This window comes from Macrotis lagotis, chromosome 1 (genome assembly GCF_037893015.1).
Source record: "Macrotis lagotis isolate mMagLag1 chromosome 1, bilby.v1.9.chrom.fasta, whole genome shotgun sequence".
Lineage (NCBI taxonomy): Eukaryota > Metazoa > Chordata > Mammalia > Peramelemorphia > Peramelidae > Macrotis > Macrotis lagotis.
Genome location: NC_133658.1, coordinates 170454013 through 170480579, shown reverse-complemented (window position 1 = coordinate 170480579; position 26567 = coordinate 170454013). Strand labels below are relative to the sequence as shown.

Here is a 26567-nt window from a genome sequence, read left to right as displayed (position 1 = left end):
AAAAGAAAAAGAAAAAAAAAGACCCAAAATAAAATAAAATAGTAATAAGAGTAGGGGTGGCTAGGTGGGGGATAGAGCATTGGCCCTTGAGTCAGGAGCACCCGGGGCCAAATCTGGCCCCAGACACCCAACAATCACCCTGCTATGCGGCTCCAGGCAGTCCACCATTTGCCCGACCCAATAATAATAATAATAATAATAATAATAATAATATAAAATGTGCTTCAGTCTTTGTTCCAACACCAACAACTCTGTCACGGGTGGATCACATTCTTTATGATAAGTCCATCACAAAAGTTACTTCCATATTTTTCAACCTTTGCCATTGCTGATCGTAACTCCCTCCTTTCTTATTTCTCCACTACAATGTACTCTATTTTCTCTCTCCTTTCACTTGGTCTCTGCTGTAGGATAGCTGAGTGGTGCAGGAGACAGATCCCTGGTCCTGGAGCCAAGAGGCCCTGAGCCCCCATACCACCCCTTAGGCCCAGAATCCACCTGGCCCTATGGTCCCGGACAGGCCATCCAATCCCAGCCCCTTGCAAGAAGTAAAAAAGAAAATGTGTTATATCTGACCACTCTCCCCCCATGGTCCATCCTCTCCTCCTTTATTCACATCCCCACCCCTTCCCCCCTGTCCCCCTCCTCCTTCTTACTCCAGATGCCTATATTCCATTCAGTATATATGCTGTTTCCTCTCCTAGCCACCTCTGGTGAGAGCAAAGGTTCCCTCATTCCCCCTTGCCTTCCCCCCTTCCATATCATTGTAATAAAGAAAAATCTTATTATATGAAATATCTTGGCCTATTCCCCCTCTCCTTTTTCTTTCTCTCATTATATTTCCCTTTTTCCTATTGACTCCATTTTTACACCATATTTTATCTTCAAATTCAGCTTTCTCCTGTGCTTCATCTATAAAAGCTCCTTCTACCTGCTCTATTAACTGAGAAGGTTCATATGAGTATTATTAGTGTCATTTTTCTATGCAGGAATACATGCAGTTCATCATCAAGTCCCTCATATTTCCCCCCCTCCTCCAATCTCCATGCTTCACCTGAGTCCTGTATCTGAAGATCAAACCTTCTGTTCAGCTCTGGCCATTCCAAAAGGAACATTTGGAATTCCACTGGTTCATTGAAAGTCCATCTTTTTCCCTGGAAGAGGACATTCAGCCTTTCTGGGTAGTTCATTCTTGGCTGCATTCTAAGCTCTTTTGCCTTTCGGTATATTATATTCCAAGCCCTACGAGCTTTTAATGTAGTTGTTGCTAAGTCCTGTGTGATCCTGACTGCAGCTCCACGATATTTGAATTGTGTCCTCTGGCTGCTGGTAATATTTTCTCTTTGACTTGGGAGTTCTGGAATTTGGCTATAATATTCCTAGGGGTTTGTTTTTTTGGATCTCTTTCTCGGGGAGATCGGTGGATTCTCTCCATTTCTATTTTGCCCTCTGCTTCTAGAATATCAGGGCAATTTTCCTGTATTAATTCTTTGAAAATGATGTCAAGGCTCTTTTCCTGATCATGACTTTCAGGTATTCCAATAATTTTTAAATTAACTTTACTAAATCTGTTTTCCATGTCAGTTGGTTTTTCAATGAGATGTTTCACATTTTCTTCTAACTTTTCATTTTTTTGGTTTTGAAGTATTGAGTCCTGATTTCTCATAAATTCACCAATCTCCCTGAGTTCTATTCTTTGTTTGAAGGATTTGTTTTCCTCAGAGAGTTTTCTTGTCTCTTTTTCAATCTGGCCAATTTTGCTTTTTAAAGCATTCTTCTCCTCAATAACTTTTTTTGAACTGTTTTATCCATTTGACCTAAGCTGGTTTTTAGCATGCTGTTTTTTTCAGCATTTTTTTTGGATTTCCTTGACTAGGCTGCTGACTTCATTTTCATGTTTTTCCTGCATCTCTCTCATTTCTTTTCCAAGTTTTTCTTCTATCTCCCTCACTTGGTTTCAAAGTCTTTTTTGAGCTCTATCATAGCCTAATCCCAATTTCTGTTTTTCTTGGAGTCTTTAGATGCAGGAGCTTGTGCTTCCTCATCTTCAGACTGAGTATTTTGATCCTTCTTGGGCTCATTTGCAAAATATTTCTCAATGGTCTTCCTCTTATTTCTTTGCTTTTCATTTTCCCAGCCTAAGCCTGTTTTTTTTTTGGGTGCTTCCTAAGCTTTTGGGACACTCCCACAAGGGTCTCAGTGTGTGAGGTTCTGTCCTCCCTCCTGGTCTATGAATGAACATAAACGCCCCACTCTGCCACAGGGCCGAGGGGGGGGGGTCCTGTTGTTCTATGGGGGGCCCTAGACTGGGATCAGGATATGAATGTGGTCAGAGCCCCAGAGTCCTGTTCCAGGGGCAGAGGACAGAGCTGGGCAGTCTCTCTTCACTCCCCTCCCTCAGCTCAGTGGGCTCATGCCCTGGAGGCTCCTGCTTACCGGCTCCGCCTGCTTGTGTTTCCTGGATTTGGGCTGCAGAAAGACCAAGCTGCTGGCTGTGTGCCCTGAGGGCTGGGCTCCACGTACTCGCTCTGGCAGAGGTCCCCCGCTGTTCCCCCACTTTGTGCCGGTGCTCCCCGGGGTGCAGCTCAGGAGACTCCCCGCTGCTGTGAGCCGCAGGCTGAAGTTCTTTGGCTCTGGTGGGCCACCCCTCTGGCAGGCCACCCTTCCGACCCCGGGGAGCAGAGCCTTTCTGCTCTTTTTCAGGTTACCTTGAGTAGGAGAACTGCCTTACTGGGTCCCTTTGTGGGTTCTGTCTCTTGAAAGTTTAGTTAGAGTCCTTAGTTTATGAGTTTTTATCAGAGAGCTCCTAAGACTCGATCCCTTCATGTCCAGTAATTCTTTGAAAAATAATGTCAAGACTCTTTTCCTGGTCATAACTTTCATGTATTCCAATAATTTTAAAATTATCTTTCCTAAATCTGTTTTTCCATATCAGTTGTTTTTTCAATGAGATGTTTCACATTTTCTTCTAATTTTTCCTTCTTTTGGTTTTGAAGTATTGTGTCCTGATTTCTCATACAATCAGCAACCTCCTTCAGTTCTATTCTTTGTCTGAAAGATTTGTTTTCCTCAGAGAGCTTTCTTATCTCTTTTTCTGTCTGGCCAGTTCTGCTTTTTAAAGCATTCTTCTCCTCAATAACTTTTTGAATTGTTTTATCCATTTGACTTATGCTGCTTTTTTTTGTTTTGGGATTTTTGCAAGGCAGTGGGGTTAAGTGGCTTGCCCAAGGCCACACAGCTAGGTAATATTAAGTGTCTTGAGACCGGATTTGAACTCAGGGACTCCTGACTCCAGGGCCGGTGCTCTATTCACTGTGCCACCTAGTCACCCCATATGCTGGTTTTTAACATGTTATTTTTCTTCAGCATTTTTTTGGATCTCCTTGACTAAGCTGCTGACTTCTTTTTCATGTTTTTCCTGCATCTCTCTCATTTCTTTTCCCAGTTTTTCTTCTATCTCCCTCATTTGATTTCAAAATCTTTTTTTGAGCTCTGTCATAGCCTGAGCCCAATTTCTGTTTTTTTCTTGAAGTCTTTAGATCCAGGAACTTGTACTTCCTCATCTTCAGATTGAGCGTTTTGATCTTTCTTGGGATCACAGGCAAAGTATTTCTCAATGGTGTTCCTCCTTTTTCTCTGTTTACTCATTTCTCCAGCCTGTGCCTGGTTTTGGGGAGCTTCCTGAGCTTTTGAATATTAGTGGGACACCCCCACAAGAATCTCAGTGTATGAGGCTCTGTCCTCCCTCCTGGTCTGTGAATGACCGTAAGCGCCCCCCCCTCTGCCATAGGGCTGATGTGGGGGGCCCTGCTGTTCTATGGGGGACCTAGACTGTGATCAGGATCTGAATGTGGTCAGAACCCCGGAGTCCTGTTCCAGGGGCAGAGGACAGAGCTCTGCAGTCTCTCTCTCTTCCCTTCCCTCCCTAGGCTCAGCACTCATGTCCCGGTGGCTCCTGCTTATTGACTTCTGCTTCTTTTCCCTGCATCTGGGCTGCTGAGGCCACACTGCTAGCTGTGTGCCCTGAGGGCTGGGCTTCATGTGCTCACTCTGGCAGAGGTCCCCCAGCTGTTCCCTTTAGTTGTGTCTGGTGCTCCCCCAGGGAGTAGCTCAGGATACTCCCCGCTGCTGTGAGCTGAGGCTCCCAGAGCCCTTGGGCTGCCTCCAGGAGGCAGAAGTTCCTTTGCCCTGGCAGGTTACCCTTCCAACCCCCATGGAGTGGTGCCTTTCCGTTCTTTTCCAGGTTACCTTGAGTAGGAGAACTGACTCACTGGGTCCCTCTGTGGGTTTTGTCTCTCGAAAATTTAGTTAGAGTCCTTAGCTTATAAGTTTTAAGAGAGAGCACCTAAGAGAGGGTCCTCTGCTGTCACCATCTTGGCTCTGCCCCCAACTTTATTTTTTTAAATATTATTTTGTTCATATATTGTACCACACTTAAAAAAAATTCCACTCATGAAAGATACAATGTTTTGTGGTGGGAATTACTCTGTTTTCTAAGTCTTGAGACCTGGTTTCACCATGATCATTTTTGCTTCTTAAATTAAACTGTCTTATCTCTAGTTTTTTTTGTCTGTCTGTCTCTCTCACTCTGATTGCTAAGCTATTCCTTTTCTAGAGTACTACATAGTCTTGAGAGGCACACTTCTTTTTTGTATAAAATGTTTTATCATGTCCAGTCTCTTCACGTGGGATTTTTATAAGGTTTTTGTTTTTCACCAAAGACATAAACCTCCAATGGTAATGATTTTTTTTGTCCCCTTTTCATTTTCTCTTTAGTATAAGCCTTCCAATATCCCTATCTCATCTCTCCTCTCCATTATTCACATTACTTTTCTCCTAAATATCTCCATTTGATTGACTAATGAAAATGCTATCCCATTCATGCGCATCTATATTCTGGGTACTATTTATTTCCAGCTCTTCTCAGTTTCTTGTTTTCCCCTTTTCCCATTATGACTTTCCACTGTATTATTTTTCTATAAAAGATAATTCATTTATAGAAGAAGATGGGATTTCTCGATGAAATGTTACTCATTTCTTTATTCCTTCCCTTCTTATTTTTTAAGTTCTTTTAAAACTTTTGATCCATGATCTTCTATGTTCTTTCTTTTTTCCCCCTCAGAAAAATTAAAAAATACCTTCTCAAAACTTTAGAGATTGATGCCATTTATTAATAATCTTTTCTAGATTATTATCTCTATTTACTTTTTAATTTGAAATTTTATTGTTTTATTCTCATTTTATACAAATGTTTTTTACATTAATAAAATATTCTTGTTTAAGAGTAAATGAAATACAGCCCCCATGAATATAGACTTGCTTGAGCGATAAAGGGGAGAAAAAAAAATTAAAATTAAAAAAAATTGTAATAAATGTAGGTATGGCCAGGTGGCGCAATACATGAAGCACCAGCCCTGGAGCCACGAACACCCGAGCCCACATCCAGCCCCATAGACCCAACAATCACCCAGCCATGTGACATGCAAGCCACCTAATCCCCACTGCCCTGCAAAAACCAAAAAGAAGAGATAAAAAAAAATACCTAAAATAAAATAAAATAGTAATAATAGTAGGGGTGGCTGGGTGGCAGACAGAGCATTGACCCTTGAGCCAGGAGCACCTGGGTCCAAATCCGGCCTCAGACACCCAAAGATTGCCCTGTACCCTCCCCCAAATAATAATAATAAAAAATGTGCTTCAGTCTTTGTTCCAACACCAACAACTCTGTCGCAGGTGGATCATATTCTTTATGGTAAGTCCATCACAAAAGTTACTTCCATATTTTTCCAACATTGCCATTGCTGATCACAACTCCCTCCTTTCTTATTTCTCCACTACCATGTGCTATATTTTCTCTCTCCTTTCACTCTGACTCTGCTGTAGGGTCCCTGAGTGGCGCAGCAGACAGATCCCTGGTCCTGGGGCCAAGAAGCCCTGAGCCCCCATACCACTCCTTAGGCCCAGAATCCACCTGGCCCTTTGGTCCTGGGCAGGCCTTCCAATCCCAGCCCCTTGCAAGAAGTAAAAAAGAAAATGTGTTATATCTGACCACTCTCCCCCCATGGTCCATCCTCTCCTCCTTTATTCACATCCCCACCCCTTCCCCCTGCTCCCCCCTCCTTCTTACTCCAGATGTCTATACCCCATTGAGTATATTTGCTGTTTCCTCTCCTAGCCACCTCTGATGAGAGCAAAGGTTCCCTCATTCCCCCTTGCCTTCCCCCCTTCCATATCATTGTAATAAAGAAAAATCTTATTATATGAAATATCTTGGCCTATTCCCCCTCTCCTTTTTCTTTCTCCCATTACATTTCCCTTTTTTTCTATTGACTCCATTTTTACACCATATTTTGTCTTCGAATTCAGCTTTCTCCTGTGCTTCAACTATAAAAGCTCCCTCTACCTGCTCTATTAGCTGAGAAGGGTCATATGAGTATTATCAGTGTCATTTTTCTCTGTAGGAATACATGCAGTTCATCATAATTAATTCCCTCATATTTTCCCCTTCTCCTCCAATCTCCATGCTTCACCTGAGTCCTGTATCTGAAGATCAAACCTTCTGTTCAGCTCTGGCCATTCCAAAAGGAACATTTGAAATTCCCCTGGTTCATTGAAAGTCCATCTTTTTCCCTGGAAGAGAACATTCAGCCTTGCTGAGTAGTTCATTCTTGCCTGCATTCTAAGCTCTTTTGCCTTCTGGTATATTGTATTCCAGGCCCTACGAGCTTCCATTGTAGCTGCTGCTAAGTCCTGAGTGATCCTGACTGCAGCTCCACGATATTTGAACTGTGTCATTCTGGCTGCTTTTAATATTTTCTGTTTGACTTGGGAGTTCTGGAACTTGGCTATAGTATTCCTAGGGGTTGTTTTTTTGGGATCTCTTTCTCTGGGGAATCGGTGGATTCTCTCCATTTCTATTTTGCCCTCTGCTTCTAGAATATCAGGGCAATTTTCCTGTAGTAATTCTTTGAAAATGATGTCAAGGCTCTTTTCCTGATCATGGCTGACTTTCAGGTATTCCAATAATTTTCAGATTATCTTTCCTAAGTCTGTTTTCCATATCTGTTGTTTTTCAATGAGATGTTTCACATTTTCTTCTAATTTTTCATTTTTTTTATTTTGAAGTGTTGATTCCTGATTTCTGGTAAATTCATCAATCTCCCTGAATTCTATTCTTTGTCTGAAGTATTTGTTCTCCTCAGAGAGTTTTCTTATCTCTTTTTCCATCTGGCCAATTTTGCTTTTTAAAGCAAATAACTTTTTGAACTGTTTTATCCATTTGACCTAAGCTAGTTTTTAGCATGCTATTTTCTTTAGCATTTTTTGGGATTTCCTTGACTAGGCTGCTGACTTCATTTTTATGTTTTTTCTGCATCTCTCATTTCTTTTCCCAGTTTTTCTTCTAATTCCCTCATTTGATTTTCAAAGTCTTTTTTTGAGCTCTGTCATAGCCTGAGCCCAATTTCTGTTTTTTCTTGGAGTCTTTAGATGTAGGAGCTTGTGCTTCCTCATCTTCAGACTGAGTATACTGATCCTTCTTGGGATCATAGATAATGTATTTCTCAATGGTGTTCCTCTTTTTTCTCTGCTTGCTCATTTTCCCAGCCTGGGCCTGGTTTGGCGGTGCTTCCTGAGCTTTTGGGACACTCCCACAAGGGTCTCAGTGTGTGAGGTTCTGTCCTCCCTCCTGGTCTGTGAATGACCATAAGCACCTCCCTCTGCCTTGGGGCCAAGGTGGGGGGGCCTAGACTGGGATCAGGATCTGAATGTGGACAGAGCCCCAGAGTCCTGTTCCCGAGGCAGAGGACAGAGCTCTGCAGTCTCTCTCTCTCTTCACTCCCCTCCCTCAGCTCAATGGGCTCATGCCCTGGGGGCTCCTGCTTACAGGCTCTGCCTGCTTCTGTTTTTGGGTGTGGGCTACAGAAAGACCAAACTGCTGGCTGTGTGCCCTGAGGGCTGGGCTCCATGTGCTTGCTCTGGCAGAGGTCCCCCACTGTTCCCTCCCTTTGTGCCCGGTGTTCCTGGGGTGCAGCTCAGGAGACTCCCATGCTGCTATGAGCCACTGCTCCCAGCGCCTTGGGGCTGCCTCCGGGAGGCTAAAGTTCTTTCACTCTGGAGGGCCACCCCTTTGGCAGGTCGCCCCTCTGACCCAGGGAGCAGAGCCTTTCTGCTTTTTTTCAGGTTACCTTGAGTAGGAGAACTGCCTCACTGGGTCCCTTTGTGGGTTCTGTCTCTCAAAAGTTTAGTTAGAGTCCTTATTTTAGAAGTTTTATCAGAGAGCGCCTAAGACTGGATCCTTTCTTGAAGCCATCTTGGCTCCACCCCCTCCATTTACTTTCATTGTGTTTTTCGTTCTTTAGAATGTTTGTAAGTTAAATTGTTCCATTAATATCTTCTTTTTTGTTCTTCTTTCCCCCCATGCTTCCAAAGCCTCACTTTTGTTGAATGTCATGATTTTGATTGATTAGGCTCAGTTTTGAATTTTTTTAGGTTGCAACTTGAATTCCTTACCATTTTTGAATAGTGTGTTCCATTCTCCTTTTTTTTGCTTTCTTGTAGTCGCAGTAATATTAAATTATTCATATTGAATAATTCACATTTCCTTTAATGCTGAAGGACTTTCTCCTGGTTGTTTATTTAAATGTATTGTTTGGTATTGAAATTGAGACAATTTTGAAGTCTTAATCATTGGATTTTTCTGTGGTGTAGATCTATATATTTGATCATTTAATAATTTGTTGTTTGTATTCTGGTAATTTTCTTAAATTATTTCCTATACTACAATATTTAAGTTTCCTAATTTACTTGTTCTGTCAAGAGACTTATCTTCCTTAAGTAATTTTTACACATCCCATCTTCATGTAGTCATTCAACTTTCTGTCTTTCTTTGTTCCTCTTTTGCCTAATTTTCTTCCTCTTTAGTATTTTTAATTCCAAGACTGTTATTTTCTCATTCAGAGAAATTTTTTTTAAATTACGCATTCTCAGTTCTCTACCTTGTTGTTTTAGCTCTGATTCCTGATCTCATTTCCATCTTAATATTGTGAGACAGGAGCCTGGATTGAGAGCTAGAGGGACCTTAGATATCACATGGCCCTCATTTCATATGTGAGGATACTGAAGTATTTGTTGCTCAAAGTCCCACAAAGTATGAATAGCAACATCAGGATTCAAACCATGTTCTCTGACCTCAAATCCAGCACACTTTCTACTGTACTTCTTCAATGTGTCCTACTCCTCATGATCCCATTTGGGTTTTCTTGGTAAAGCTACTGGAGTATTTATCATTTTCTTGTTCAGCTCACTTTAGATGAGGAAACTGAAGCAAATAAGGTTCAGTGACTTGTCCTGGGTTACACAGCTAATGAGTGTCTGAGGTCAGATTTGAACTTGCATGAGTCTTCCTGACTCCAGGTCTGACACTGTCCATTGCACCATGTAGCTGCCCTTTCTACTGTAATATGTAATGCCTCTCTAAAAATTTGAAATCTTTTGAAGCTTTCTGTAAGTTTTTGCTATTGTTACATGTTCTGTAAGAATCCTGCAGAATTTCCTTATTCAATTAGGTGTGTTTTGATTCATCATCTTTCATAATAATAATTTTTCAGTGTCTTTTTGAGTCTAACCTATAGTTTCTCTCTGGACATGAGGTTTGTATGCTTATGCTTTCTCTCTTTGGGAGTTTTTTTTTTAAATACCTTTTTGTATTTCCCTTAACTTATCTCTAGTTTCCTTTCTCATTCTGGGTTATTCCTATTTTGCTACTTCACAGAACAAGGAAGGGTACTGTGAGTTGTTTTGAGTTGGGGCATGGAGCTTCACCTAATAACTACCCAGAGAAAATATGAAGGCATAGAATTTATTTTAGTTGATATCTAGATCCTTTTTTCCTTAAGCATAAAAGTCTCTTCCCCTTTAATTCCTCTATGCTTCTCAGTATCTCTGATGGCTAGACAGAATCAGATTTTAAAGAAACAACAACAAAATTTTTGATGTATGTATGGTGTATAGGTTTAGACTGGTACACTGATATGGAGGAACCAAACAACAACGCCCACATCCAGACCCTGAAACAGAAATTTGTCAGTTTGCTTATGGTAAATAAAATTACCTTTGGAGTATGGTCTAGATGGAATATTTTGTGGGAGTTTTAAGTATTTAAATTCTCCTTATTTTATAAGGTATTTGATCAGTGTATAGTATATTATATTTCTTAATATATAGTGGGTTTGCATTTAATTAGATATAGCATAAATTTCATTTTCTGGAATATTTTTAGGTGGAGAAATATTTGGAAAACTTCTATACTGCCATCTTACTTAATCATGTGACCTTAATCATATCTTCTTAAATAGAATATGCTAATATAATACAAACTTTTCTTGATGACTCAGGGCCATCATTATGAATAGCAATGTCCTTCAGGTTGAGGCAGGTAAAATTAATTTTGCCCATTAGTATAAAGGGTAGAAGAAGGAAGACTTTGGAATAAGTCCAAATTAAAAACTTGCTACTTGTTCATAGGTGCATGAACTTGCCTAAGAAATATCATGTGTGGTTTGTCAATACTTTGGAACATGCTGCAGTTGTTCTGATTTGCATTCACATCACAGTGTCAGCTTAGACAGGTAAAGGAAGTATAGTAAAGAATTTAGTAAAATATGTGATGTAAAAAAAAATCAACACATTCTCAGTTTTGCTATTTTTGCATGTCTAAAATAACTTTTGTAAGCATTAAGTTTAAACAGATAATTATCCTGTAAGAATTCAGATGGGAACAAATGTCTTCTTTGCTTATTTTTGTTAATTCATATAAAACCAGGCCGAGTTAGTAGCATATGAAAATTAGACACCGTGTGAACTTTGCTTCATAATGTTTTTTATTGAGTCAAATCAATTTTAAAATAACATTAGTTTGCAGCTAACATAATGAAAGACACTGTGGATGGAAACTATACCTTCTTTAGCGTTCTGTCAGGTTTTCTGTCAGGAAAATTTATTTAATTTTATATTTTAGGATTATCAAGTACTGTTGCATCAAACTAAAATGATAAAAAACATCCAAATGTAAAAACCCAACTGTTTAAAAAGTTATAAATGACTCCACATTTTTCCATGGAGAATATATGGAGAGTATGAATATATGAATATATGGAGAGTATGAAAGAGTATGAAGAAGAGAGTATGAAAAAAATTTACACTAATTCAAAAATCTTACGTGATTCAATCTCTCACCCTTTTAACTTTGAATTAAACTTTTTCCAATGAAATCTCCTTCTTATTACTCTGGTTAGTGAGAAGCAAAATTGATTGAAGGGAAGAATTGAAAACACTTGGTGATAGAGTGCTTATGCTTATCTCAAAATATCCGATTCTGTTACTTGAGACACTTGCTAAACTCCCACTCTGTGTAGGATACTGTGCTGAGTGCTGGAGGAACCCATAAAATTTGGGAAAACCATAGTCTTTGCCCTTATAGAGTTTTACAGTCAAGTAGGAAGACAGGAAAAGCACAATTAATAACCAAAAACGATGCTTTCAAAGTACACAAGAGAATAATTGGTATGCTTTAAAGTTTGCAAAAGCACTGGCTGTGAACAGGAAGAGAGGGAAAGGATGGTAACATGAGGGGGATGGGAGATTTAAAGTGAAGATTTTTTTTTGACCTTTTTGTTTTTAAAGGATGGGGGGGCAGTTATCTGGACATGTTAATAATACTATTGTTAACTTATTTAACTATGCTCTACTTTATTCCTTTTAACTCTGTACTCCCTTGCCTTATTGTTGTTCACGATTTGTCAAATTTTCACTGATTTATTCTTGCCCTAATTTACCATATGCTGCCTCCCCTCTTACTCATGTACTGCTGAATGCTGATGAAGAAAGTCATGCAATCTTGCCAGAATTATAGAAGCTCTCAGAATTTTGTTTTTCAATCTCGAATGGATCCTTGATGCAATATGACAATGTTTCCCTTCCTTAACTGATCCTCTAGCACATTCTCCACAGCAGCAGTTTTAAATCTTCTCAAATTCTCCATATTAACCTCTCATCTCTCTTTTAGCAGAGAATATTGATCTCTACTGAGAAAAGAGGCCATCCATTGTGAGGTATCTTTTGTCCTTGATTCCAATTCATAAACCCATCTAAGTTGTTCTGCATTCCCTTTTTCTTTTCTCTATTCTCTGACAAAGAAGTGAACTCTTTCAGGAGTTTGCCTCTTAAAACATTCCTTTTTTTCTCTACCTTTCTATTATTTAGAATTTTTCTTTAATTCCTGGCTCTTTTCTGTTGCCTTGTACTTGCCCAAGTCTATCCCAATCTTAAATTTAAAAGATAAAACCCCAAAAACTAATAATTCTGGCATTTATTAAGCTCTTTCCATTATCTCTTCTCTACTTTGTAGCCAAATAACTAGAAAAAGTAACTGAAACTTAACTTCGCTGGAATTTTGTAAGGATCCCTTGAGATACTGTAGGTGAAACCTTAAAACACTACATAAATGTGAACTGTTATTAGCCCTACCACTATTGCTCTTCTCCATGCTTCTACTCCCATTACTCCCAGTTGGTTTCCCTAAGTTTGCCAACAGTCTTTTAACCATTAAATCCAACAGACTATTCTTTTTTAATATCATGGCAGGTTTTTGGCACTGAATTCTCCTAAATATTTTCTTCCTTGGCTTTCATAGCAGTGTTCTATTGTTATTCTCTCTGACCTCACTATTTCTTCTTCTCAGTCTTCTTTGCTGGATCATTGTCTATCTCTTGCCTTCTTTCTGTAGGTGTCCTTAAGAGTTTTCCTGAGGCCTCTTTTCTTTCTGTATTCCCATAATTCAATATCCAGTCCTAATGTCTTAACAGAATTCCAGTTCCAGATGTTTTGAGAGTATCTTAAATTTACAATATTCAAAATGAAACTCATCTTTTTCCCTAAACTGTTCTCTCCTCCATACTTCCCCTTTTCTGTTGAAGGTCTCCAGTACTTACAATCATCATTATAATCCCAGGGTTATCCATAACTCTTCTCTCTTAATCCTCATATTCAGTGTCCAAGTCGTGTCACTTCTGTCTTGAGAGTATCTCTCTTTTTTATTCTTTTTTTCTCCACTCACAAAGACACATTCTTTTGCTTATCTGATCTGTTGCATAAGTCTAATTGGTCTCTGCCCTTCTATTCCATTATCCACACAATTGCCAAATTAATTTTTAAAAAATTTTTAATTTATTTAAGGCAATGGGGCTAAGTGACTTGCCCAAGGTCACACAGCTGGATAATTATTAAGTGTCTGAGGTCGGATTTGAACTCAGGTCTTCCAGATTCCAGGGCCGGTGCTCTATCCACTGTGCCACCTAGCTGCCCCCATATTAATTTTTCTAAAACACAGATTTGACTATGTTACCTTTGTATTAAAAAAACCTTTCAGATGTTTTTTGTTGCTTCTGTTAAAAAATACAGACTTCCCAATATTTTATATCTTTTCTGCCTGTGACTTTCCTTTCCAACATACTTTATGACAGTATTGAGCCTGTATTACAAATAAACTTGCTTATTGGCACAGTCCATTTTCCATGTTCTTCATCTCTATCTCTCTGAATCCCTAAGTTCCTCTAAGTATTGGCTCAGTTGCTTCCTCTTCCTTGCAATCCTTTCTTGATCCCCTTAGCTGTCAGTGTTCTTTTCTTCCCTAAATTATTTTCTGTTTGCTAACCTTTTTTATATACATTGCATCTTCTAGTAATATGTAAATCCTTAAAGACAGAATTTGCTTCTTTTCCAATTTTTATGTCTTAGTATAATAGCCTAATGCCAAACATACTGCCTTGTACAGTGAACCATTAATCAGTGTTTATTGGAAATTACAAACATGTATAGTTGATGTCCAAGTGGATATATCATGGTAGATAATTATCATTTCATCTCAATTGTTTGTTGAGTATTTCTTGTCCTTTGTTATAGAAGACCAAAATGACATCACTATGTTTGAGACAAATCAAAGTATGTCTGACTATGGCTGATTAGCCCAATATGAATTCCTAATGCTCTACCACAGGTCGGGCACAAATAGTCCATGTGGACATCTGGAGTACTTACTCTAAACTTACATATGTCATGTTTTCTTTGAGCTGTTTTAATTCTGCCTTGCTTATAGAGGGAAGCACCCTCTCATGAGGGCACACCATGCTGGGTGGTCCTGTGCCAGCCTCTCCCATGCTGTACAATCAATTCTAAAGTTCTTCAGTGAGACCTTCTCTGTGTCCAAGTATCACTTCTTCTGATCCCCCTTGTGAGCACTTCCCTGTGAGAGTTTTCCATCAGATAGTCTTTTTTGGCAGTGTACATCTGGCATTCCAACATCATGTCCAGTTCATCACAGTCACACTCTCTGTAGTAATGTTGGAATGCTAGACCTGAGAAAGGACCTCAGAGTCTGGTTTCTTCTCCTGCCAGGTGACTTCAGAATGTTCCTAAGATAATTCAGATGGAAGCGATTCATTTTTCTGACATGGCTCAGGTAGATTGTCCTGGTTTCACAGGCATATAGCAATGAGGTCAGCACAATGACTCTGTAGACCTTCAGTTTGATAGTCTCTTCTCTCCCACACTTTCTTTTGGAGTCTCCTTCTTTTGGAGCTCTGGCAGTGTGTGTGTGTCATCTCATTGTCAATGTGTACCTCCCTGGAAAGGACACTGCCAAGGTAAATGAACTTGCTCATAGTATCGAGCAGTTTTCCATTTGCTGTAGTTGATAGTTCCACATATGAGTACTGTGGTATTAACTGATGGACCATCTGTATTTTCTTGGTCTTAATTGAGAGACCAAAATTAGCACAAGCAGCAGGGAATCGATTCATGCCTTGTTGCATCTCAGCTTCAGAGGCTGCATTGAGTGTACAATCATCTGCAAACAGAAGATCATGCACCAATACTCCCTCTACTTTGGTCTTTGCTTGAGGCCTTTTCAAGTTGAAGAATTTGTCATCAGTGCAGTAGTTCATTCTCATTGAATGTGCTTGACAACACAGCTGAAAACAAAAGCATGGGAGCAAGGACATGGTCTTGTTTCACCCTGTTAATGATCAGGAAAACTCAACAGCATCATCCACTATCCAGAACCTGGAAAGCATGGCATCAAGAAACTGAAGTACAATATTGATGAAATTCTCTGGGCAACTAATTTTGACATAATTTTCCATAAGTCTTCATGATTGACAGTATCAAAGGCCTTGGTCAGATCTACAAATGTGTACAGACTTCTGTTCTGCTTCTGTCATTTTTCCTGGAGTTATTTGGCAGAAAATACTTTATTGACTGATTGTTCTTCGACCCATTCTGAAGCCACATTGGCTCTCAGATAGGTAACCATCTTCCAGGTGAAGGATCGGCCAATTGAGAAGGATTCTGGCAAGAATCTTAGCAGTAATGACTAAAAGAGAAATATACCGCTGTGATTGTCACATGACAGTCTGTTTCTTTTACCTTAATAAAGATGGATGATAGAGGCATCCTTGAATTCTTGGGGGATAACCTCTTTATGCCATATAATCTGGAAAATTTCAGTCAGCTTTTGGATGAGCAATGGATCCCCCACCTTGTAGATCTCAACTGGAATGCAATGAGCACCAGGTGCTTTGCCACTTGAAAGGAGCCTAAAGGCATTCAAAATCTCTTCTTCAGTTGGAACTTCAGCTGGGGATGGATTGACTTCAATTTGAGATAAACATCAAACCACCATTGATGATGGCCTGTTAAGAATACTATGGAAGTGTTCAGCCCATCTCTCTATGATCATGTTCTTATCATTATCTTTTTGGCTTCATCAGCACTGAGTAGTTGAGATGCACTATAAGTCTTTGACCCATAAATAGCCTTCAAGTCATCATTATTATTTCATATTAGTTGTAATAATTGCATATTTCCTTTAAACCTGCCCTGATTAATATCTGGCCACTGGACCCTCTTTAGTTCTGGAGGAGAAAGTGAGACAGGTGACTTTGTCCAGCACCCCCTCACTCAACTCCAGTTCACATCCATGTCATAGTATCCCCTCCCTGATGTTATGGACTTTTTTTTTTTTAGGTTTTTGCAAGGCAAATGGGGTTAAGTGGCTTGCCCAAGGCCACACGGCTAGGTCATTATTAAGTGTCTGAGGCAGGATTTGAACTCAGGTATTCCTGACTCTAGGGCTGGGGCTCTTTCCACTGCACCACCTAGCCGCCCCATGTCATGGACTTCTTCAAGAACAAAAGGCAGGGGGCAGCTAGTTGGCGCAGTGGATAGAGCACCGGCCTTGGAGTCAGGAGCACCTGAGTTCAAATCCTGCCTCAGACACTTAATAATGACCTAGCCGTGTGGCCTTGGGCAAGCCACTTAACCCCATTGCCTTGCAAAAAATCTAAAAAAAAAACAAAAAAAAGGCAAACAATAACAACAATTTAATATTCACTGACAGGTCCTTTTCTTAAACTTGAAGATATGGATCCACAAAAAGTTTGAGAAACTTGACCTACATCATAGAATATTGTATTAAATATTATTTTATTTATTATTAATTAATTATACTTCTATATTTAATTTATTAAATCATTTAAATTTTTATTAATTATACCTTAAAAACAGTATAATGAAAATTCATTTTGAGTGGTATCATAGAATTTAAAGTCCATCTTTATAATGAAGAAAGGTAGCATAGGGAAATATTATTCATCTAAAATCAAGGCCTTCTTTTAATACCAAAGGAATAGATTTGTTGATGTATGAAATGCATTGAGAGGCAATGTTGTACAATGGTTAGAATGGCAGCCTTGAAGCCAGGAAGATGAGAGTTCAAATCTTACCTCTTATCATACTGGCTCACCTCTTATACTGGCCATATAATTCTGGATAAGTCCTTTAACTACTCAGTACTTTCTAAAACTATAATTAGCAGAGGAGGTAGCTAGAGTAATAAATAAATGTTTATGCCTAATAATTCATGTTCTCACTTAAAGAAATTAAGCTAGGAGTTTCTGATCCTTTCAGTATGCCATGAATAATTTCATCTTCTAACGGCAACAAGACTATAGTCTTAGTCAATCTTAGTAATAATAAATGTCTTGTAGTCTTTAAAAAATTATTTGAGCTCTATAATTTACAGTATAAAAGACTTCCTTGGAATCCTTGCTAGATCTTGGTTGAAACAGAACTTTTCTATTCATGTAAGAGTCTCTAAAAGTTGTAGTAACTGTACTTCTCAGGGCTTGTATTTTTTCTTTTGTTATTTTCTTCTGAACCTAATTAGATTTTACTCATATGCACAATCTGAGAGATAATAGCTAGAATTAAAATAATATGAAAACAATACCATCCTTAGGCATGTTCCTAGCAAGAATAAAAACAGTATCCAAACCATAGACCTGGGGAAAATCTATACAATTATCTTTTTAAAATAACCATTTGATTCAAGAGGAGTCATTTACTGAAAGGTTGACTAAAGATTAAGAAACTTGTACAACTTTTCTCTGCTTTATTGTTGACTTGCTGAACAGGGCTTCATGCCACTGTATACCTGTTTCTCCCCAAAGTAATATAGGAATAATAGTATCTGCTCTTGACAAACCTTTTCAGAATATTGAAGATTAATAAGAAGATGGTGACTGGAACCCATGGGTCATTAATTCCGAGGGTGATTAATACCTTTCCAAAAGATTTTATAAACTGTAGAGTGCTAAATAAATTCAAGCTAATTTTTAGGATATCCTAATTTTTAGGATAATAAGTTTATATTTTTGAGAGTTTAACAAATCAAAAATGTAATGAGTTCTGATTGGTTTAATAACTTTCATACATTTAATACTTTATGGTTACTTAGTTATATAACACATGGTTATGAGTTATCTTATTTAAGAAATGAACTGCAAGATAGGATTCCATAGGAAACTAAAATTTCCCATTATTATTGTAAGAAAAAGTAATATGAAAAGCTGTTTCCAGAGGCCATATTAGTCATCCTTTTGCAAGAGGTATGAACTTTTTGGTATGCCTTTTTTTTTAAAGATCTTCCATAGAAGAAAATTCCATAGTATTTCTTCAAAACATTTAGTATTTCATGGTTTCTTAGTTGTTGACTCTTCAAAGAGAAGTAGGTGGGTGAGATATTATTAGAAAATTGTGTCTGAATCCGTCAGACAAGATAGCCTCTCAGATTCCTTCCATCTCTAAATTCTGTGATTCTGTGACTGAGATATTTAAATGTGTCATTTGCATGATTAATAATTAAATACAAAATTTATTTTAGTATAGCTAAAAATCCCTATTGGGATACTAGCTTATTACTAAGGCTATATATTGTGTCTTTGAAGATGGATGTGTGTGTGTGTGTGTGTGTGTGTGTTGCATATAGAATATATATATAAATAAATTTCCCTTTTTTCCAGCTTTCAAAGCTTGAAAAACAGCAGCAGAGAAAAGAAAAGATCAGAGCAAAGGGTCCTTCTGAGTCAAGTAAAGAAAGAAATGTCTCTCGCAAGGATGACCCCAGTGCTAGCAGTGGAGCAGAGGGTGATGTATCCTCTGAAAGAGAACCGTGATCAAGAAAATACTGATTTTTAGGTATGTATCCCTATTTCTTATATTTCATAGGAATAATAATATAGGTTAGAAACCTAAAAGACCTTTCATTTCTCTTACCACATTATAAGAAAAATACATTTTATAGGTCTAACATAGTTTACTTAAATCTATTTTAGAGTAGAAAAGAAAAGAGAAGAAACTCTCTCATGTTTGTTTCCCTGTACCCATGGAGATATCTAAACATATAAATTATTTGCTTTAAATTAAATATTACAAACGTTCACATCATTCCTTTGCTCAAAAACCTTTCACAACACCCTGTGGCCTCTAGGATAAAATAAAAGAATTTTAATTTAGCATTTAGGGCTCTCTTGAACCCACTTTTCTAGTCTTATCCTATATTACATCCTTTTATATATATTCTCCATTCCAAAGAAGCTGAACTGTTTGTTGCTTCCTTGGTCTCATCTCTTTGTGCTTATGCAAACTGGTGATTGTACTTGGGCATTCCTTCCCCATCGATTTAACTGCTGAAATTCTTTTTTTTTCCCTGCTAGGACCCAACTTAGACTTAATTTTGTCATAAAACTTTTCTTTATCTCCTTAACTGAATATAATTTAATCTCTAATCTCAATGTTTTGGAAAATCTTGGGTTTTTTTCTTTGTCCTTGAGGAAAAGAAGAGAACATTAGATTTAGTGCTAGAAGAAACTTCAGAAGTTTCTACTCCTCTACCTCCCCCTAGGTCCCCCTACATCTCCCCCCCCCCCATTTTTTTTCCTTCCAGGACCTCTGACTCCAAATTCAGGACTCTTTTAACTGTACCATGTGCCAAAGGAGACTTGGATTTAAATACTGCCTTAGAAAGTAATTTTCTATATAATATTGGTTTGTCACTTAAATCACAGTTACCCTCCCTATAAAACGAGAGATTAAAATATAAGAAATCTGTAGTACCTCAACTGTAAATTCAGTTGTACCTTTCAATTTTCTCTATTTTTTCACACAGTTTATCCTTCCTATGAAATTATAAATTTCTTCAGAGTTAAGTGAATGATATCTTTTCTTAACTTTATACCTTCAGTTTCTGTTCTTTGCTCATAGTAGGTACTTAATAAATAACCAATGACTTGAATTTTTGAAGTCAAAAGGAAGGAGCATGTTCTCTTCATTATCTTTTACTCTCTATTTCCATTATTCTATTCTAGGCTCTTAGATCCTCCAATCTGTTTTATTGCAATTTCCCTATCATTTGTCTCTTGCCTCCAGTTCCTTACAACTCTAGTCTGCCATATCCTTCCCAAGATAATCTTCTTTAGATATGTTTTTTGCCATTATTACTTCACTCAGGAATTATTGGTAACTCCCATTTTGTATTACTTTCAGTACAAGGTCCCATGCTTATTTTTCAAGGGCAGCTAGCTAGGTGGTATAGTGGGCAGAATCAGAAATCCTTCCACAGATTCTTACTAGCTTAAATATGACTCTTGCCAAGTCACTTAAACTTTGTCAGCTTCAATATCTTTGTCTGTAAAATAGAGGTAATGATGTGCTTGGGAGACCCTTACCTTTCCAGGGTTGTAGTGAATGTCAGCTAAGATAATAGTTATATAGAGCTTAGCATAGGACCGGGAAAATAGAAGGACTAAATAAATGTTAACTCATTGTAATTGTAATAACCTGGAAAATTAGATTGCTACCTTTCATTTAAAAAAATGTTACTCTGAAATGTTACTTTGCTTCAAATGTTACCTTACTTTACATCAATATGTAAAGAGGAACTAAAGCCTAAATTCAGATATTTTGAAATTCATAGAAAGTACTACATAATTGAGATTTTTTAGATTTGAATACCATGTAGAAAGCAATTAATGTTATAACTTCCAAAATCAGGTGTTCTAAAAAAAAAGGTAGTAAGTTTTCTTAGGGGCATTAATCTATAGTTTGCCACAGAAAACAGTGTTTGCTTTTGAAATTGAGGAAGGTGCCTGTAAAAGGACTTTCTGTGCATTCAGAAGAAAACCCTGATGGGTACTTTCAGATTCTTCCCTTTAAGAAATCAGAGAGATGGGCATATTTCTTGTTACCCTAGTTCACATCTCTGGTGCTTGATTATGAAGAAGCTTTCCCTCTTTTTAGAGTTGTTGGTAACCTTGCTTTACTAGCAATAGTGAATTAAAAAAAAAACAGTGGTAGTCTTAAGTCTTCAGTTTCTTGCCTAAGTCTTTGTAATCTTTAGTAGTGCTGCCTTGATTTCTTTGGACAGGAATCATCTAAAGATAGTGGTTTGACACAGCAAATCTTGAGAGTTTCTCTTATTTTTGATAGGCCAAGAAAAACCTTCCTCCGGATCCCAATAGGGACAGTGAGGTGGTACAGTGGATAGAGGGTCAGCCTGTAGTCAGACACTTACTAGTTGTGTGACCCTGGGCCAGTCACCTAACCCTTTTTGCCTCAATTTCCTCATCTCTAAAATGACTTGGAAAAAGAAATGGCTAAACACTCCAGTATTTTTGCTAAGAAAAACCTCAAAGTGCTTCAGACATGACTGAAAAATGACTGAACAAACATCCCTGAGGAAGCAGTCACCAATCATCACTAATAGCCACTTCTTCCTTTGAATCTTCCTTATTAAATATGTGTTGTTTTTAGTGTTAGTACTAATGGAAAGAAGAAGATCAAAGAAGAGTTAGACCTGCTGACAATGGGAACAATAATAATAATAATAAGTGATGATAGAAGCTCACATTTATATAGAGCTTTAAGTTTTGCAAAATTTTTGTTATGCATTATCTCATTTTTCCTTGGAAAAGTCCAATGAGATACTTTTATTTCTGTTTTAATAGAAAAGGAAACTAAGGCTCAGAAAAGTTATTTGATAGAAGGTAGGCAAAGTTTATGAATTTTTATTTTTCTTCTGTTTTCCTGCCTAGGAGAATAATTGTCCTCTGGGAAAGGACAGATAAAAAATGGCTACTAGGGAGTTGATGCTCAAGCTAAGTTAAGAGAGAGATGAAACACCTATCTACCAAGGTTGAATTCATCTTACTTAGATGAACTACATATTTGGGTACTGAAAGAACTTTTTTCTGCTGCCATTGATGAAACAAGTGTCAGTAATAATTAAAAGATCAGGAGAAATGGTAAAGATATTGTAAGACTGATGAAGGGCAGATGTTTTGATTGTCAGAAAAGGATAGAGTCTACAAACTATTGGCCAGTGAACTTGACTTGATTCTTTGGAAAATTCTAGATTGGATCATTTAAAAAATGCTTACTAGCATCTAGAAAAGGAAGTGATGATTACAAAGAGCCAATATAGCTTCATGAAAATTTGTGTAAAATGGTCACAGTTTCTCTTGATTGAATCTTACTAGGAGAAAGTCTTATATGTTTTTTTCCTTTTCTTTGTTTGATAGGGTATTCAACTAGATACTTAGGGGAATGCTGAAGATATAGCTTACCTAGATTTTAGGGGAAACCTTTGATTAAGGATTTTTTGGAAAAAAAGAGTTGTGGGTCAGACAATAATAAACCTGTTTGTATTTGGTAGAGTAGACAGTTGGGCTCAGAGTATCATTCAGTAAGAAGATAATTTCCTACTTTTAGCAGACCAGTGGAAGTTTATTAAAGGAACACATAAGGCACAGCCAAATGTGTTGCAAGAGGATATTAGTCTTCCTTTTAGAAATAATCCCCCCTTTTCAGTACTTGAAGGCTGAAATATATCCTTGGGAAACTATGGTTATTTTTCCATTAGCTTTGACTTTTCTGTCTTTGAATCTCTATTTCCATGAGTAGGACTGTTTGAGTGGTTCAGTGGTACAGTCGTAAAGATTTTTAAAGTATAAGGACAATAGAGGAGTATCTCCTCACTTTGTATTGAATGGAGGATATTTTCCAAGATGGAACTATGACAAAAAGAGGGAAAATATATGAGCCCTTTGGTCTTTGCCTCTATAACTGGAATTAGGTCTCCAGTGAAGTATCCCAGGGATCTGCGCTTAGCTCTGTATTGTTTAAATATTCTAATCAATATCATGCATAAAAGCTTGGATGGCATATTCATTTAATTTGCAGATGATACAAAGCATGGAGGGAGAGGTAAATCACTGGATAACAACCAGTATCGCTAATGATAACTTACCAGTTAAGGTAATGACAGATTCTCAGGTTATGATAGGAGCAAGTCCTTTTATTTCATTAATATAGTGTACTCCCAGGGAAGAAAGCTACCTTTATCAATACAGGTCCACACCTTTTTTATAACTTAGAAGCTCAAAGAGTTGGCCAGAATAGAAGTATCAAATGAAGACCTAGCCATGGGAACCAGATTAAGTATACTTGGGATATGCTTAACACAATAAATAAAAATAATACAGTACAACATAGATAATGTTAAAATGTTGTTTTCTAAGTCAATATATGCCCTGTAGAGATCCATTTCTATTTGAGTTTGATACCCCTGGGCTACAACACTGAAAGGTTAAATGTTTTACCCAGGTTAAGTCACACAGCTAGCATCTATCAGAATTTGAAACTATTATGCAGGATCAAATGGCTAAAATATGTGTCAGAACTTCCTTGTTTTCCTGCTCCATATCTAGCTTTATGTCCACTATGCCATTCTTTCTCTTGGTTTAATCTTACTAGGATATATTCAATAGGGGTATATTGAAGTTAGTTTTTTAAATCCAAGAACATTATGGGGTGGGGGGAGGGTGGCCTAGTTATACAACCATTTCTTTGAAAAAAATCTAGAGAAGTTAGTGGATTACAACTTAATAGGTATCTCCAGTGTGATATGACAGCCAAAATTGCTAAGGTGATCATGGGCTGCATTAGGAGCGGAATAGCTTTTAGGAGTAAGGTTTGGCTGGGGAACGTATGTGATTCATTTGTGGGCCCTGTAGTTTAGGCAGGATACTGCAGGATCTTCAGGCCTTGTCTGTCACATAAGGATCATTTGAAAAAACTGGAGATTTTTGATCTGGAGAGTCTCTTAAAGGAGGGTCATGATATCTTTGTTCAGGTATTTGCAGGGCTATCAGGTGGAAGAACAGGTCAGGAATGATGGGTAGAAATTGCAGAGGACAATTATCCCTGAAATCAAGAAAAATTCCTAATAATTCGAGTTGTTCTGAAATGACAGAGCTTGCCTTGGGAGACCTCATTGAAGACCTTCAGGCAGAGGCTGGACAGCCACTTAAATAGCTTATGTTCTAGACAAGTTTTCTTTTGGGGTGTGGCAAAGAAGCTTAAAGAGGCTTAGGGTGGGATTGTTGGGGAAGGAAAGAAAGGAACCTGGTTTTTTGGGGCATGATGGAGAAGTATGTGAGTGTGCAGCCTGGTAAGAAGTGAAGAAGTGGCTGGCTTGACCTCCTCCTTAAATGAAAGTTTAGGGAAAAGCTCTATCAGAGGACCCCTGGGCCAAAAGAGTACTTTAAGGTGTGAGTACTAGGACTAATGTAGCCAAATGGTCCATACTGGTAGGGTTACCCCTAAAATCTTGTAGTTATAAATAACCAAGTAGGCCTATTTTTCAGGCAGCTAGGTCGTACAGCAGATAGAGGGCTAGTCCTGTAGATCGGAGGACCTGAATTTAAATGTGGCCTCAGACACTTACCAGCTTCATGACTATGAGCAAGTCACTTAACTCTGTCTCAGTTTTTTTATTTATAAAACTAATTGGACAAGAAAACGACAAAAATACTGGTGTGGGGGTTGTGGGGTATTACCCTGAAACAACTTGACAACATCAACAAAAAATTTATTTTCATTGCATAGGGAAACTAAGAAGGAAAATTTTTTGGCGGGGTGCTGGTGGTTATACATTGGTTTGGTGGTATCTTTTATATATATACATCTATATCTGTCTATCTATCTGTAGATACATAAATATATATATATATATATATATATATATATATATATATATATATATATATATATATATGTTTAATAAAATATACTGTGGTGGTTAGAATTTAAAAGTTCCAGTAGGATTTAAAGTTTCGAGTCCATGACAGGCTATCATGAAACACCTAAATGGCAGTTTTTTTAAAACGTTAGACTAAATATGCAGAAAAGAGTTTGTTTGGTTTTTGTCTCCTATTTTCAAACTTTGCAGCAGTTATCAAGCTTAGATGATGGGTTAACATACTTCATTGCTAGATGATACCAGAAGGAAAAGACAAGTTATCTCTATCTAAAATCTGGGTGCCTCACAGTACTCTGCAGATAATTGGTACTTAATGCATGTTTTCTTGTTAAATGAGTTAATTATTTGGAGGATGGCCACAAAGATGAATGATTTTTCTTTTAAAGGTCAGAGGGAATAAGATGCAAAGCTTGCCCAAATAAGCACCTGTGTTGTTTTAGAAGTATTCAGATACTTTACATTTGCAAGAACACAGGAATACAAGGGAGTTCTGACGTAACAGCTTTGTGATCCTGCAAAATAGGTTCAAATTCTGACAGATGGAGTGGGTGGAGCATCCAGCATGCTGCAAAATGCAACTGTAATTTTTTCTACTCATAGATATGCAGTCACACACCATTTCTTTGCTTGCAGAAAACAGCTGGACTGGTTATTTGCTGCTTCTCAGAAGAAGGTGGCATGTGATTTTCTGAGAGTAGCAGATTATTTTGAAATATTTGAGAATATTTCACATTGAAGTATACTCTTTTTGCATTGACTTTTAGCACAGTTGATTTGGTCTGCACACCAAAAAAAATAAACAGTTTAAAACCTTTTATGCTTTTTTCCTGATTTCTAGATTAAGGTATTTGAAGTCTTTTTCTACACATTAGGTTAAATCTCTATTTCCATGCTAAAATGTCAATTATATGGGTTGCTCACAATTCAGAATAATTCTAATTAGATTAACTTCTTACTCATATGAGGGAGACTACCCAGAGATTTATGTACTCTCTAAACCAGTTGATGACCTTCACTTAGCTACTTCATACAGAGTAGGTGCATTTTAAGTATTCTGGCTTCCTGAGTTCCCTATTCTGTAGTCAGATATGAAGTAGTATAAATAATGAGAGCCCAACTAACCCCTTTTTAATAGGAAGAGAATATGATTACTTCATGTAAAATATATCTTCCCCTCTCTTTTTCTATCATCATCATCATAAATCATAAGGGAATTAAATTTATTTTCATGTGGACTATCTTAATTCAGGCTCCCTGAAGGAAAGCTCATGTATCATATAGTCTTTGTATCTTCCACACCAACCAACTCGGCACCTTGTAGAAGAGAATCAGTCTTAAAATCCAAGGGATCTTAGAGGCCTTTTTGGTCATTCTATAGACCAAGTTTGAGTGACTCTGTGATCCATTGATATAAGGTGCAACTTCTCCATCCTGTGAAGTGCTTGTTCATGGCTTTCCATAAAGTTTTCATCTGAGTCTATATTAGTATGCTCAGGGCCATCCTTCAGGTAAGTAAAACAAAATAAAATATTTTGTAGCTATCAGTGCAATATGTGGAGTGTTCATCTATTTTCCTTGTTCTTGTTCTTTTTTTTTTTTAAGTTTTTGCAAGGCAATGGGATTAAGCGACTTGCCAAAAATCACACAGCTAGGTAAATTATTAAGTGTCTGAGACTGGATGGGTCCTCCTGACTCCAGGGCCGGTGCTCTATCCACTGCAACCATTTTCCTCGTTCTTAAAACATGGTCAGCTCACTTTCTCTTCTATTCATATGTGACCTCAATAATGTCTTTTATGTGATTTTTTTGATGGTATATTAACATTAATTGGTATTAGCTCTTGTTTTCTTTACCTCACTCTTGGTGAGGTTAAAAATAACCGTCAATTTTGATTCTTTGAGATTATGATTCACACTCATATAAAGTCAGAAGGAACATTGCTGCCTACAGAAGATGAAGTTTGAAATGAGTTTATAGTTTGTGATCATTGAAGGACTTCTAGACTTGAGGTCTTTAGAACATCAATCTTCAGAAAATATAACATCAGAAAATGTTATACATGTGTGGTATGTAA

General features: G+C 37.7%; 1 protein-coding gene across 5 annotated transcripts in view; it reads left to right on the top strand.

Moving 5' to 3' along the window:
- The window catches only part of DTD1 (D-aminoacyl-tRNA deacylase 1), a 231974-nt gene that overhangs the window by 184202 nt on the left and 21205 nt on the right, over positions 1 to 26567 (top strand). For all 5 annotated transcript variants that reach the window (XM_074209368.1, XM_074209364.1, XM_074209366.1 and 2 more), the window contains exon 5: positions 18417 to 18591. In XM_074209368.1, the coding sequence (XP_074065469.1) occupies positions 18417 to 18569 (153 nt within the window). In that variant the 3' untranslated portion in view covers positions 18570 to 18591. The remainder of the gene's footprint in view (positions 1 to 18416; positions 18592 to 26567) is intronic.